Genomic DNA, 15933 nt, shown 5'->3' on the forward strand with positions numbered 1-15933 from the left:
AAACTTTCTTTGTCCTTTCAAAGTTTCTAGGAGTGCTTGTTGCAGCGTGTATGTCTCCTGTGAAAGTTGCCTCTGTCACTTCCGTGTCCGGTCTTGACACGCCCACCAAATGCGAGATTGACAGATAGGTAGAGAGCAGGGTTTCTCCAGTGCAGTGTAAGCAGTCTGTATCCAAGGTGATCAGTAAGCAGTCTTTATCCAAAGCAACGCGTTTCAGCTCCAAAGAGCCTTTCTCAAGCTTCTGTCAGACCTGCTTAGAATCTTATCTTTTATACCTTTTTTCCTGATTGAGTAAATTGTTTAATTGTTTTATTGAAGCATTGTCAAAGCCAATATCATTTCTGTGTGTGGTTCCAATATGCTTAAAAGCCACTGTAGATTATTCATGTATTCTTATTTGAAAAAAAATATATAAACAACTAAATAAATAATTTTAGTAAAAAACTGGAATAGTTCTCTTTTTTTCCTTTGTTGAAAAGATATTTTTTATATTTATAATGGTACTATACTGTGTGTGGTTTCAATATGTTTAAAAGCCACTTTAGATTAAGTAAATAATTATAGTGAAAACTGGAATAGAATCGGTTGGCTTAGTGCGCTTTTTTCCTTTGTTGAAAAAATATTTTTACATTTTTATATTTCTATTGATACTTTGCTGGTGTATTTCCAAGTTATTACTGTACATTAAAAAGACTGTACATATCTATATATGACCTGCATCATATGAAAAATAAAAATTAAAAATTTGTTGTTAGAAAAATTATCAGATTTATATATATACTTTAAAAACGTTTTTTTCTTTGGTAATAAAGGACTAAATAATATATACATATAAAGCTGGACATTCTAAGTTTTATAGAGCAAACCAATGTGTAATAGATGGGTGAAACAGTCTCAATATAGAGACTGTAGGTATTTATGATTTCTTGTAGTATTGTGTTATGATCTATGTGAAAAAACTTCTCAGTTCAATTTCTAAATTCAGACCTTGTGGGTGAACAGTGTCTAAATTGTAAATCCATTTGCTTTCTAGCTGCAATAATCTTTTTTGATTATCTCCCCCTCTCTTTTGTTTTTGTAATTTGGCTATGCCCATATAGTTAAAAATTTTTAGATTACCATTATTACAGGCTTTAAAATGCTTAGGGATGGGTAGGTCCTTATTTCTATCCTCGTCCATATTTTCGATGGATAAAATATGCTCTCGTATTCTTTCACGTAGGGGGCGTTCTGATTCGCCTACGTATTGCATTCCACATTTACACTGAATCATGTAGACAATATTTTTATCTGTGCATCTTATACATTCTTGGATTTTAAATTCCCTTTTATTAATATGTGATGTGACTGTTTTACTTTTCTTGGAGTGTCTGCAAGATTTGCATATAAAACATGGGAAAAAACCTTTTAGGTCCTGTCCTGTAAAATCTTTGTCTATTTTTTTATGCTGTTTAATTTGGGTTGGGGCAAGTATGTTTTTTAAATTATTAGCTTTTCTGTATATGAACCTTGGTTTTTTAGTGATAAGGGGGCCAATGATTTCATCTTGATGTAGTATGTGCCAATGTTTCTTAGTATTTTTTCTGTTATTTTATAGTTTGCATTGAAATCACTTATGAATGGGATATTTAGTTTATTATGTTCTAAGTGAGTGTTGTCACTAAATTTTTTATTATTTTTGTTTAATATGGTATTTCTTTCCATTTTTCCTACTCCTTGTCTAATATTCTCTACAAATTCTTCCCTGTAGCCTCTTTCTATAAACTTTGCCTTAAGTACTTTCGATTGGTTATCATAATCCTCAGGTCTGTTACAATTTTTCATTACCCTCAGCATTTGTCCTTTCGGTATATTGTTCTTCCAGGCTTGATGATGGCAGCTACTTGAATGGATAAAATTGTTACTATCTACCGGTTTAAAGTAGGTTCTTGTATTGATAGTATTGTTTTCAATATAGATTTCTAAATCTAGGAAGTTCAAATTTGTGTTGCTTATTTCTTTGGTGAAGCGTATATTATAATTGTTATTATTCATTTCGTTAAAAATTATTTCAAAATTCTCAGGGGTCCCTCTCCAAATAATTATTACATCGTCTATATATCTTTTATATAGGACTAGGTTTGCACCCAGCTTGCGAGTGTCAAGGGATTGTTTTTCCCAAATTCCCATAAAAAGATCCGCATAGCTGGGTGCAAACCTAGTCCCCATTGCAGTTCCACAAATTTGAGTGTAAAAAAAGTCTTCAAATAGAAAATAGTTGTGTTTTAAAATAAAATCAATACTCTCCAGAATAAAATCTTTCTGTTCTTGTTTCATATTATTGTCATCATTAAGAAATTGTTTAACTGCCTCTATTCCTTGGGTATGATCAATGATCGTGTACAATGATGTGACGTCACAACTTATTAGCCACATATTTTCTTCCCAAGTTATATTTTCTAGGAGTTTTAGGACTTCTGTGGAGTCTTTTAGATAGGAATCTAATTTTACTACATAATTTTGGAGATACCTATCAATGTATTGGGAAAGGTTCGCTGTGACGGATTCTATGCCTGATATTATCGGCCTACCTGGGGGGTTAGTTAAAGATTTATGTATTTTTGGTAATATATAAAAGACTGGGATCCTTGGTGTTTTGTTAAGTAAAAAGTCAAATTCTCTTTCCTTAATGACCCCTAGTAGTTTATTCTTTGTCAGTAATGTTTTTAATTCCCAGGTGAAAAACGTGGTGGGGTTAATTCTACTTTTTTATATGTGTTTGTATCATTAAGAAGATCCTCACAAATCTTTTTGTAGTGTGTTTTTTCTAAAATAACAATACCGCCCCCCTTGTCTGCGTTTTTAAAAATTATTTCATGTTTTTTTTTCCAGTTCTTTAATAAACAATTCCTGTTTTCTTGATAAATTAAATTTAACTTTTTTTATTTTTTTGTCAGATATATTTTTTATGTCATTTAGTACAAGTTTTTCAAAGGTCTCTATTATTGGTCCCTTTTCGTGTTTTGGATAAAATGAAGATTTGTTTTTTAGACCTGAATGAATAAAACCATTACAATCTTTTTGATGATTGAGAGACTCGCCTTACTGTATTACTTCTCTTTCTAGTGCTGTTTTTGTAAAATATATTTTGAGAGTCAAAGATCTAACACATTTATGGGCATCTATATAGGTGTTGAACTTGTTCATTTTTTTGGTAGGTGCAAATGAGAGTCCTTTAGATAGAATAGTTTTTTCTTCATCTTTTAAAATGTAATTGCTCAAATTATAAATGCCATTTTTTCTGTTATTATTACTGTTATTTATCTTTTTCTTTTGTCTGTGGGTTTTACATAGACCCCTTCCACGCCTCCCTCTTCTCCTGAGAGATTTCTTTTTCTTTGACCTTGTCTTTGTTCTCTTTGGTCTAAATTTAGGTTTTTGTTTACTAGCGGGCCTCTCACTAAAAAATGATGGGCATTGTCCCCTGAGGTTGATGGTTGTTGTATGTCTCTTTTTTCATTAGTAAAATGATTTTGTACTTCATGGTTTTGGCCGTAGGTATCGGTACTGTCTGTATATAGAGAGTGTCTATTTGTTCCTGATGTAGATTGGTGTGAATGATGTTGTGTGTAGGTTCTATCATTCCAACTGTATTTCTACCAATTATACCTTATTTTCTACCTTTGGTGCATTTTATGAGCGAAAAGCCAAATCTTTTACAAAAAGTATTTTTAAATACCTACCAAGGTATAAACTGGACTTGCTAATTTTACACACATATATCATATACTAATTTTACACACATATATCATATACTAATTTTACACACATATATCATATACTAATTTTACACACATATATCATATACTAATTTTACACACATATATCATATACTAATTTTACACACATATATCATATACTAATTTTAGCTACACCTCAATACAATTGGTTGGTACCAACTTTCTCACATAACCACTTTAAGATTAAGCAATTTCAACTGACTGTTTTATATTGATTCTAATAAAAGAATATTATTTTTAACCAATAATCTTTGTATATTTTTTTATTATTATTTTTTATTTTTATTTTTGAATTAGAACTTACTAATTTTAAGATATTATTCTATGAAAATTCTTTAAAAACTAAAAAACGTTTTTTTCTATACATTTCTTTATATAAACATAGACATAGAAATACAAATACTACTAAGACCATTGTCATTTGGTAGATATTAAGCCAGTGTTTGCACACAGGCGCACACATATAAGACAATCATAACTGCTACTAAAACTATTTATTCAGATGACTTGGGGTATCTGATTTTTATGTGAAGTATTATCTACCACCAGCGCATAGATTTTTAGTTGTTTAATCATAAATACTTCACCTACAGACAACGCTGGTATTACGGGTTTTTACAAACCCAGCGTTAGCAGCAGAAAAGTGAGCGAAGAGCAAAATTTAGCTCCACATCTCACCTCAATACCAGCGCTGCTTACGGTAGCGGTGAGCTGGCTAAACGTGCTCGTGCACGATTTTCCCATAGGAATCAATGGGGCAGATTCGGCTGAAAAAAAAACATAGCACCTGCAAAAAAGCAGCGTTCAGCTCCTAACGCAGCCCCATTGATTCCTATGGGGAAAGAAAATTTCTGTCTACACCTAACACCCTAACATGAACCCTGAGTCTAAACACCCCTAATCTTACACTTATTAACCCCTAATCTGCTGTCCCCGACATCGCAGACACCTGCTTTATATTATTAACCCCTAATCTGCCGCTGTGGACAACGCCTCCACCTACATTATACTTATGAACCCCTAATCTGCTGCCCCCAACATTGCCAAACCCTACATTTTATTTATTAACGCCTACTCTTCCGCCCCCAATGTCGCCGCCACCTAACTACACTTATTAACCCCTAATCTGCCACTGCCAACGTCGCCGCCACTATAATAAATATATTAACCCCTAAACCTAAGTCTAACCCTAACACCCCCCCTAACTTAAATATAATTTTAAATAATCTAAATAAAATAACTTTAATTAACTAAATTATTCCTATTTAAAACTAAATACTTACCTATAAAATAAACCCTAAACTAGCTACAATATAACTAATAGTTACATTGTAGCTAGCTTAGGGTTTATTTTTATTTTACAGGCAACTTTGTATTTATTTTAACTAGGTACAATAGTTATTAAATAGTTATTAACTATTTAATAGCTACCTAGCTAAAATAAATACAAATTTACCTGTAAAATAAAAATAAACCTAAGTTACAATTACACCTAACACTACACTATAGTTCAATTAATTCCCTAAACTAACTACAATTAAATACAATTAAATACAATTATCTAAATTACGGGAAAAAAACACTAAATTACAGAAAATAATAAAATAATTACAATTTTTTAAAACTAATTACACCTAATCTAATCCCCCTAATAAAATAAAAAAGCCCCCCAAAATAATAAAAATCCCTACCCTATACTAAATTACAAATAGCCCTTAAAAGGGCTTTTTGCGGGGCATTGCCCCAAAGTAATCAGCTCTTTTACCTGTAAAAAAAATACAATACCCCCCAACATTAAAACCCACCACCTACACACCCAACCCTACTCTAAAACCCACCCAATCCCCCCTTAAAAAAACCTAACACTAATCCCTTGAAGATCACCCTATCTTGAGACGTCTATACCCAACCGGGCAGAAGTGGTCCTCCAGACGGCCAGATGTCTTCATCCTATCCGAGCAGAAGAGGTCCTCCAGACGGGCAGAATTTTTCACCCAGACGGCATCTTCTATCTTCATCCATCCGGAGCGGAGTGGGTCCATCTTCAAGACATCCGACGTGGAGCATCCTCTTCCTTCCGACGACTAACACTCAATGACAGTATCCAAGATGGCATCCCTTCAATTCCGATTGGCTGATAGAATTCTATCAGCCAATCGGAATTAAGGTAGAAAAAATCCTATTGGCTGATCCAATCAGCCAATAGGATTGAGCTTGCATTCTATTGGCTGTTCCAATCAGCCAATAGAATGCGAACTCAATCCTATTGGCTGATTGCATCAGCCAATAAGATTTTTTCTACCTTAATTCCGATTGACTGATAGAATTCTATCAGCCAATCGGAATTGAAGGGACGCCATCTTGGATGACGTCACTTAAAGGTACCGTCATTTAGTGTTAGTCATCGGAAGGAAGAGGATGCTCCGCGTCGGATGTCTTGAAGATGGACCCGCTCCACTCTGGATGGATGAAGATAGAAGATGCCGTCCGGATGAGGACTTCTGCCCATCTGGAGGACCTCTTCTGCCCGGAGAGGATGAAGACTTCTGGCCGTCTCGAGGACCACTTCTGCCCGGTTGGGTGAAGACGTCTCAAGGTAGGGTGATCTTCAAGGGATTAGTGTTAGGTTTTTTTAAGGGGGGATTGGGTGGGTTTTAGAGTAAGGTTGGGTGTGTGGGTGGTGGGTTTCAATGTTGTATTGTATTTTTTTAACAGGTAAAAGAGCTGATTACTTTCGGGCAATGCCCCGCAAAAAGCCCTTTTAAGGGCTATTTGTTATTTAGTATAGGGTAGGGATTTCTATTATTTTGGGGGGCTTTTTTATTTTATTAGGGGGATTAGATTAGGTGTAATTAGTTTAAAAAAATTGAAATTATTTTGTTATTTTCTGTAATTTAGTGTTTTTTCCCCGTAATTTAGATAATTGTATTTAATTGTATTTAATTGTAGTTAATTTAGGGAATTAATTTAATTATAGTGTAGTGTTAGGTGTAATTGTAACTTAGGTTTATTTTTATTTTACAGATAAATTTGTATTTATTTTAGCTAGGTAGCTATTAAATAGTTAATAACTATTTAATAACTATTGTACCTAGTTAAAATAAATACAAAGTTGCCTGTAAAATAAAAATATACCCTAAGCTAGCTACAATGTAACTATTAGTTATATTGTTGCTAGCTTAGGGTTTATTTTATAGGAAAGTATTTAGTTTTAAAAAGGAATAATTTAGTTAATTAAAGTTATTTTATTTAGATTATTTTAAATTATATTTAAGTTAGGGGGGTGTTAGGGTTAGATTTAGGTTTAGGGGTTAATACATTTAATATAGTGGTGGCGACGTTGGGGGCGGCAGATTAGGGGTTAATAAATGTAGGTAGGTGTCGGCGATGTTAGGGACGGCAGATTAGGGGTTAATAAAATTTAACTAATGTTTGTGAGGCGGGAGTGTGGCGGTTTAGGGGTTAATATATTTATTTAAGTGGCAGCGATGTCCGGTCGGCAGATTAGGGGTTAAAAATTATATTTAAGTGTTTGCGATGTGGGGAGGGGGCTCGGTTTAGGGGTTAATAGGTAGTTTATGGGTGTTAGTGTACTTTTAGCACTTTAGTTAAAGTGAATGTCAATTTTGATGCTAAAGTGCCCGGTTTTTAAAAATTTGATTAAAAAGAGGGGTATTTTAATTCATCAAAATTTACATTTCACTCCTGTTGAGAAAAAAAACTTACCTTTTAATCTTCACAGCAGCTCCAGCTTCCTCCGGTCGTTGCAAGCCATTTCTGATGCAGAAATGATGGATAGGTCATCTTCCAATCACGGCTTCCCCCCCCGGGGGAATCAGTGTCTGATTCAACGCTGTGATTAGAGGAAGCCGGATTCCTTAGACCCAGGAAGAGGCTTTGCGACGGGCGGAGGAAGCTGGAGCTGCTGTGAAGATTAAAAGGTAAGTTTTTTTTCTTACATAAATTTTGATGAATTAAAATACCCCTGTTTTTAATCGAATTTTTAAAAACCGGGCACTTTAGCATCAAAATTGACATTCACTATGTTACGGCGTTAGCTCATAAAACTCTTAACTACTGACTTTTAAATGCGGTACGAGTCTTGACAGGAGAGGGTCTACCGCTCACTTTTTCCAAGACTCGTAATAACGGCGTTATGCAAGTCCCATTGAAAATATGGTATACGCGATTGACCTAAGTGGATTTGCGGTATGTTCAAGTCGCGGAAAAAAGTGAGCATTACACCTGTAATACCAGCGGTCGTTAAAAAGCATCGTTGGGACCCCCTATGCTGCTTTTTAACCCTAACGCAAGACTCATAATCTAGCCGATTGTAATCGCAAACTGCTCAATTATTGCTTGTTTTTTGGGTTTTTTTCTTTACTTTTATTATTGCTTGTTTCTTTAGTGTTTTGTTTACTTTATTATTGCTTGTTTCTTTAGTGTTTTTTTTACTTTATTATTGCTTGTTTCTTTAGTGTTTTTTACTTTATTATTGCTTGCTTCTTTAGTGTTTTTTTTTTTTACTTAAATTATTGCTTGTTTCTTTTGTGTTTTTTACTTTATTATTGCTTGTTTCTTTAGTGTTTTTTTACTTTATTATTGCTTGTTTCTTTAGTGTTTTTTTTTTTACTTTAATATTGCTTGTTTCTTTAGTGTTTGTTTTTTACTTTAATATTGCTTGTTTCTTTAGTGTTTTTTTTTTTACTTTAATATTGCTTGTTTCTTTAGTGTTTTTTTTTTACTTTAATATTGCTTGTTTCTTTAGTGTTTTTTTTTTACTTTAATATTGCTTGTTTCTTTAGTGTTTTTTTTTAACTTTAATATTGCTTGTTTCTTTAGTGTTTTTTTTTACTTTAATATTGCTTGTTTCTTTAGTGTTTTTTTTTTTTACTTTAATATTGCTTCTTTCTTTAGTGTTTTTTTACTTTAATATTGCTTGTTTCTTTAGTGTTTTTTTTTACTTTAATATTGCTTGTTTCTTTAGTGTTTTTTTTTTACTTTAATATTGCTTGTTTCTTTAGTGTTTTTTTTTTACTTTAATATTGCTTGTTTCTTTAGTTGGTTTTTTACTTTAACATTATTTGTTTCTTTAGTGTTTTTTTTTTACTGATTGCTTGTTTCTATAGTGTTGTTTTACTTTATTATTGCTTGTTTCTTTAGTGGGTGTTTTACTTTAACATTGCTTGTTTCTTTAGTGTTTTTTTTACTTTAACATTGCTTGTTTCTTTAGTTTTTTTTAACTTTATTATTGGTTGTTTTTTAGTGTTTTCTTTACTTTAATATTGCTTGTTTTTTTAGTGTTTTTTTACTTTAATATTGCTTGTTTCTTTAGTGTTTTTTTTAACTTTATTATTGCTTGTTTCTGTAGTGTTTTTTTTTTAACTTTATTATTGCTTGTTTTTTTAGTGTTTTTTTACTTTAATATTGCTTGTTTCTTTAGTGTTTTTTTTAACTTTAATATTGCTTGTTTCTTTAGTGTTTTTTTTTACTTTAATATTGCTTGTTTGTCTAGTGTTTTCTACTTTTATATTGCTTGTTTCTTTAGTGTTTTTTACTTTATTATTGCTTGTTTCTTTAGTGTTTTTTTACTTTATTATTGCTTGTTTCTTTTGTGTTTTTTACTTTATTATTGCTTGTTTCTTTAGTGTTTTTTTACTTTATTATTGCTTGTTTCTTTAGTGTTTTTTACTTTATTATTGCTTGTTTCTTTAGTGTTTTTTTACTTTATTATTGCTTGTTTCTTTAGCGTTTTCTTACTTTATTATTGCTTGTTTCTTTAGTGTTGTTTTTTTTTACTTTAACATTGTTTGTTTCTTTAGTGTTTTTTTACTTTAATATTGCTTGTTTCTTTAGCGTTTTCTTACTTTATTATTGCTTGTTTCTTTAGTGTTTTTTACTTTATTATTGCTTGTTTCTTTAGTGTTTTTTTACTTTATTATTGCTTGTTTCTTTAGCGTTTTCTTACTTTATTATTGCTTGTTTCTTTAGTGTTTTTTTTTTTACTTTAACATTGTTTGTTTCTTTAGTGTTTTTTTACTTTAATATTGCTTGTTTCTTTAGCGTTTTCTTACTTTATTATTGCTTGTTTCTTTAGTGTTTTTTACTTTATTATTGCTTGTTTCTTTAGTGTTTTTTTACTTTATTATTGCTTGTTTCTTTAGCGTTTTCTTACTTTATTATTGCTTGTTTCCTTAGTGTTGTTTTTTTTTACTTTAACATTGTTTGTTTCTTTAGTGTTTTTTTACTTTATTATTGCTTGTTTCTTTAGCGTTTTCTTACTTTATTATTGCTTGTTTCTTTAGTGTTGTTTTTTTTACTTTAACATTGTTTGTTTCTTTAGTGTTTTTTTACTTTAATATTGCTTGTTTCTTTAGTGTTTTTTTACTTTAATATTGCTTGTTTCTTTAGTGTTTTTTTGAGTTTAGTAATGCTTGATTCTTTTGGATTTGTCCAGGCTTTAATAATTAAATGTCTAACTAATAAAATGACTGCATTAATAAAACATTTATTTTCCTCAGTATCCTCTCTATGAAATAATAGTAAAACATATCTTTTCTGCATCATAAAAGTAAATTCAAGAACCTTGGTTAGCCAAAAAGAAATCCTATTGAAAAACGTTTGGATTTTAGGACAGGCCCAAAATAAGTGTATTAGATCTGCTTATATTATTTTACATTTTACACTCTGTGACTGTAAGTTAGTAGACCAGACAGTACGTTAATTTTGACAAATCCCCCCCCCCCCATTTGCTGGCCCTTGTATCATGTGAAAGCTATCAGCCAATCACAGACTAGTATACGCACATGCTCAGTAGGAGCTGGTGCCTGAGAAAGTGTGCAGATAACCATCATGTGCCAGTTATCAACTGTATCATGTGCCAGCCAATAGCCAATCACAGATTCATATGTTCACACTGTGATCTCTTGCACATACCCAATAGTAGCTGGTGCCTCAGAAAGTGTGCATATAACTGTATCATGTGACAGCCATCAGTCAATCACAGACTAGTACACAAACAAATTGTGATTTATTGCACATGCCTCAGAAAGTGTGCATATAACTGTATCATGTGACAGCCTTTAGCAATCACAGACTAGTAAACGTACACACTGTGATCTATTGCACATGCCCAATAGGAGCTGGTGCCTCAGACAGTGTGCATATAACTGTATCATGTGACAGCTATCAGCCAATCACAGACTAGTATACACACAGTAATCTCTTGCACATTCCCAGTAGTAGCTGGTGCCTCAGAAAGTGTGCATATAACTGTATCATTTGACAGCCATCAGCCAATCACAGGCTAATATACGTACACACTGTGATCTCTTGCACATGCCCAGTAGTAGCTGGTGCCTCAGAAAGTGTGCATACAATAGACAGGGCACAATTTGATATTAGAAGTAAATTTGAGAGTCTCATAAAACTGCTGCTGTATCTGAATAATGACAGTTTAAGTTTGGTTTTCCTGTCCCTTTAAAAAAACAAAGATAAGTTACGACCACTTGTGGCACTTACCTGGCTTCAGGCATTTAGGATATTGCATCACCCCTAGGTTGCACTTAACTCTGAGCAATTTATAATCAGATATTTCATATCCAGGTCGACAATTAAATTCCACAAAGTCTCCGTTTCTCACGTCTATTGTACCAGACGGTTTCCATTTCAGCTCTATATTATTTGCAATCATTTCACTCATCTCTGTGGTGCACAACACTGAGATACAGAAAAAGTATAAATCGGTCACAGAGTTTCCAGCAGTAACATAAATTTATTTCCTTTTACTAAAACATAATCTGCCTTCTAATATCTCACTTGTTGTCCAAAGCAGCTGTTCACAACCGGCCAATAGCATCTGATGATCTATTTCAGGAATATTCAGCCTCAGGAATCAAGATATTACAAATTGTCTTAAAAAATCCATATTACCTCTGTTTATAAAGTCATAACTGCTTGTCATTTCATAAACAAATCTACATCTAAAACTTATACCGCTCAGACAGAGGAAAAAAACATCTAATCAAGTATATTTGAATTACTAATTCTGCACAAACCTTAGGAGGCTTAATCAGAATCATAGCTGAATATTTAATGGTTATTTAAGTAAATAATTTGATGCTACCCTAATTCTGAAATCCTCTGTCCAATCATATCTAGTTTATTGGACCTTATTATCGTTAGTACTCACCGTACTGATAGGGAAAAACAACCCCCCCCCCCCGAACAATCCAACCTTCCTCTCTCACGTCAATAATTCATCTAGCTCCTCCCATAATAATCTTAAATTACAAGTGGAGTTCTAATTAACGCTCCCACTGAAGTGTTAATTGCGCTAGAAGAAAGCTTTTTGTGCTCGTCGGGTTGTGCACTTATTATGAGTTGAAAGTAAACTGTTTACACTCGCACGCTAACCCGACGAGCGTATTCCCCCATTAAAGTCAATGGAGCAAAAAAAGGGGAAAAAACACCCTGCTCACGCACAAACCCGATTGTATATTCTCAAGTGCGCTAACCTGACATAAAAATATGAATATTTCACATTCCGATGTTCTTCACATAGAAGAATATGTTCCATTTATTCTGTAATAAATATTTCTACATAAATATGATTTTTTTGGTACAATATATATTCATACCTATATGTTTACATGATTATATACTGTATATATATATATATATATATATATATATATATATATATATATATATATACATATCTATAGGAATATCTATTTATAAATACATAAAACATATTCTGCTATGTGCAGAATATTGGAATGTCAAATATTTACAGTAACTACATAGTTAAAAACTTTATTAAAAATTAATATTGCATAAATATGCTTTTACATGTTTCATCTACTTAACTGTAAAGGGCTCCAATGTATATATATATATATATATATATATATATATATATATATATATATATATATATATATATATATATATATATATATATATATATATATATACATATATATGTGTATATTTGTATTTATGTGTTTATATGTGTAATTATGTCTTTAAATACATATAAATATATATATACATATACTTATTTAGACATGTACTGTATGTATGTATCTCTATGTTAAAGCCCTTTGTCTGCCTTTTTTTGTATAACACCTGAGATCTCATATTTTTGAGCCCTTATAACTTTTGTGTGCAATATTTTTTTTAACATAATTTTTATTAGATTGTGTTATTATGAGTGTAATTATACTTTGTAATGTATTTTTTATGTATTTTGAGCACATTTTTAGTTTTGTTCTATAGCTAACCATAGCTCTGAAGTCGCGGTAATCATTCTAGCACAAATCGCAATTGCCTTCACTTATTAGTGCAAACGTTTTAGATATGCATATGAAAAATTACGTATACGTTTTTTTTTCTACTTTATTGCATATGATTGTATCACACAGGTAATTGTGGGGAATTTCTCCTTGTGTTTTTGCCTTTTTCCCTTACTTCTATTTTGTAAGCCCTCATCTATAGCCGGTGTTATAGAATTGTTATGTCTGTTTTTTTGTTGATTAAGCATTGCACATATTACTGCAATAAAAATAAAAAGGAATATTCAGCCTCAGTACATGGTGCAAACTATCGGCTAGATTACGAGTTTGGCGTTAGCCATAAAAAGCAGCGTTAAGGGGTCCTAAGCTGCTTTTTACGCCCGCTGGTATTACAAGTTTGGCAGGTACAGGTGCACCGCTCACTTTTCTTCCGCGACTTTTCCATACCGCAAATCCCCTTACGTCAATTGCGTATCCTATCTTTTTAATGAGATTTTGCTAACGGTGGTATTACAAGTCTTGGAAGAAGTGAGTAACACCCATAAACTACCTATTAACCCCTAAACCGAGCCCCCCCCCACATCGCAAACACTATAATAAAACATTTTAACCCCTAATCTGCCAACCGGACATCGCCACCACCTACATTATACCTATGAACCCCTAATCTGCTGCCCCTAACATCGCCGACACCTACATTATATTTATTAACCCCTAATCTGCTGCCCTCAACGTTGCCGCCACCTAACTACAATTATTAACCCCTAATCTGCCGACCGTCGACGCTACTATATTAAATGTATGTGTTAGGTTTTATTAAGGGGGGATCGGGTGGGTTTTAGAGTAGGGGTATGTGGGTGGTGGGTTATAATGTTGGGGGGTATTGTATTTCTTTTTTTTATAGGTAAAAGAGCTGATTACTTTGGAGCAATGCCCCGCAAAAAGCCCTTTTAAGGGCTGGTAAAAGAGCTGATTACTTTGGGGCAATGCCCCACAAAAGGCCCTTTTAAGGGCTATTTGTAATTTAGTGTAGGGTAGGGAATTTTATTATTTTGGGGGGCTTTTTTATTTTATTAGGGGGATTAGATTAGGTGTAATTAGTTTAAAATATTGTAATTTCTTTTTTATTTTCTGTAATTTAGTGTTTGTTTTTTTCCGTAATTTAGTTTATTTAATTTAATTGTATTTAATTGTAGGTAGTTTAGGTAATTAATTTAATTATAGAGTAGTGTTAGGTGTAATTGTAACTTAGGTTAGGGTTTATTTTACAGGTATATTTGTATTTATTTTAGCTAGGTAGTTATTAAACAGTTAATAACTATTTAATAACTATTGTGCCTAGTTAAAATACTATTAGTTATATTGTAGCTATATTAGGGTTTATTTTATAGGTAAGTATTTAGTTTTAAATAGGAATAATTTATTTAATTATAGTAATTTTATTTAGATTTATTAAAAATAGATTTAAGTTAGGGGGGTGTTAGGTTTAGGGGCTAATACATTTATTATAGCAGCGGCGATGTCCGGTCAGCAGATTTGGGGTTAATAATTGTTGGTAGGTGGCGGCGATGTTGGGGGTGGCAGATTAGGGGTTAATAAATATAATGTAGGTGTCGGCGATATTAGGGGCAGCAGATTAGGGGTTCATAGGTATAATGTAGGTGGCGGCCGTGTCTGGAGCGGCAGGTTAGGGGTTAATAATATAATGCAGGTGGCGAGGATGTCGGGAGCGGCAGATTAGGGGTTAATAAGTGTAAGATTAGGGGTGTTTAGACTCCGGGTTCATGTTAGGGTGTTAGGTGTAGATTTAGAAAGTATTTTCCCATAGGAAACAATGGGGCTGCGTTAGGAGCTGAACACTTTTGCAGGTGTTAGGTTTTTTTTCACCCAGCTCAGCCCCATTGTTTCCTATGGGGAAATCTTGCACGAGCATGTTTTAGCCAGCTTACCGCTACCGTAAGCAACGCTGGTATTGCAGGTAGAAGTGGAGCTAAATTTGCTCAACGCTCACTTTTCTGAGGCTAACGCAGCCATTCAGAAAACTTGTAATTCCAGCGTTGTTTAAAGTGAGCGCTGGAAAAAAAAGGCTTGTTAGCAACGCAAGTTTTTACCGACAAAACTCGTAATATAGCCGTATGGCTGCCCACTACATATTTATCTACATATTCCTACAAGTGATAGGGCTTATTCCAATCAGTTTGCAGAGCTGTCTGCACATTTATGGATAGATTACAAGTAGAGCACTGATTTATTGCACGCCCATAAATGGGCAAATTCGCCCCGTTTACGGGCGTGCGATAAATAACCAGCCATTACAAGTGGTTGCTTATTGCTACCGCAAGCTCCCGGTAGCAATTAGCTCTCAGAAAAGTAACCAGAGATCAGATCTCTGGTTACTTTCCTAAAAGTGCCAAATGCCCCAAAGTAAAGGGTCTTTTAGTTTTTTTTATGGAAAAAAAATGTAGCTTTTTTCCATAAAAACTACTGCAATAGGCAGTTTTTATGGGTTAAAAGTGGCGAGTGTGGGGTTCCCTATAAATAGATGTGTATATGCTTATATACATTTATATTTATGTGTTTATATGTTCACATAGATATTATATATATACATAAATATATATACACACACACATAAATATATATACACACACACATAAATATATATACACACACACATAAATATATATACACACACACACACATAAATATATATACACACACACATAAATATATATACACACACACATAAATATATATACACACATACATAAATATATATATATACACACACACATAAATATATATACACACACACATAAATATATATACACACATACATAAATATATATATATAC

General features: G+C 32.7%; 1 protein-coding gene across 1 annotated transcript in view; it reads right to left on the bottom strand.

Annotated features, from left to right (window-relative positions):
* LOC128641196 (uncharacterized) overlaps window positions 1-15933 on the bottom strand; it is a 287350-nt gene that overhangs the window by 66098 nt on the left and 205319 nt on the right. The window contains exon 24 of the mRNA XM_053693763.1: window positions 11301-11498. Within this exon, the coding sequence (XP_053549738.1) occupies window positions 11301-11498 (198 nt within the window). The remainder of the gene's footprint in view (window positions 1-11300; window positions 11499-15933) is intronic.

Source organism: Bombina bombina, chromosome 10 (genome assembly GCF_027579735.1).
Source record: "Bombina bombina isolate aBomBom1 chromosome 10, aBomBom1.pri, whole genome shotgun sequence".
Lineage (NCBI taxonomy): Eukaryota > Metazoa > Chordata > Amphibia > Anura > Bombinatoridae > Bombina > Bombina bombina.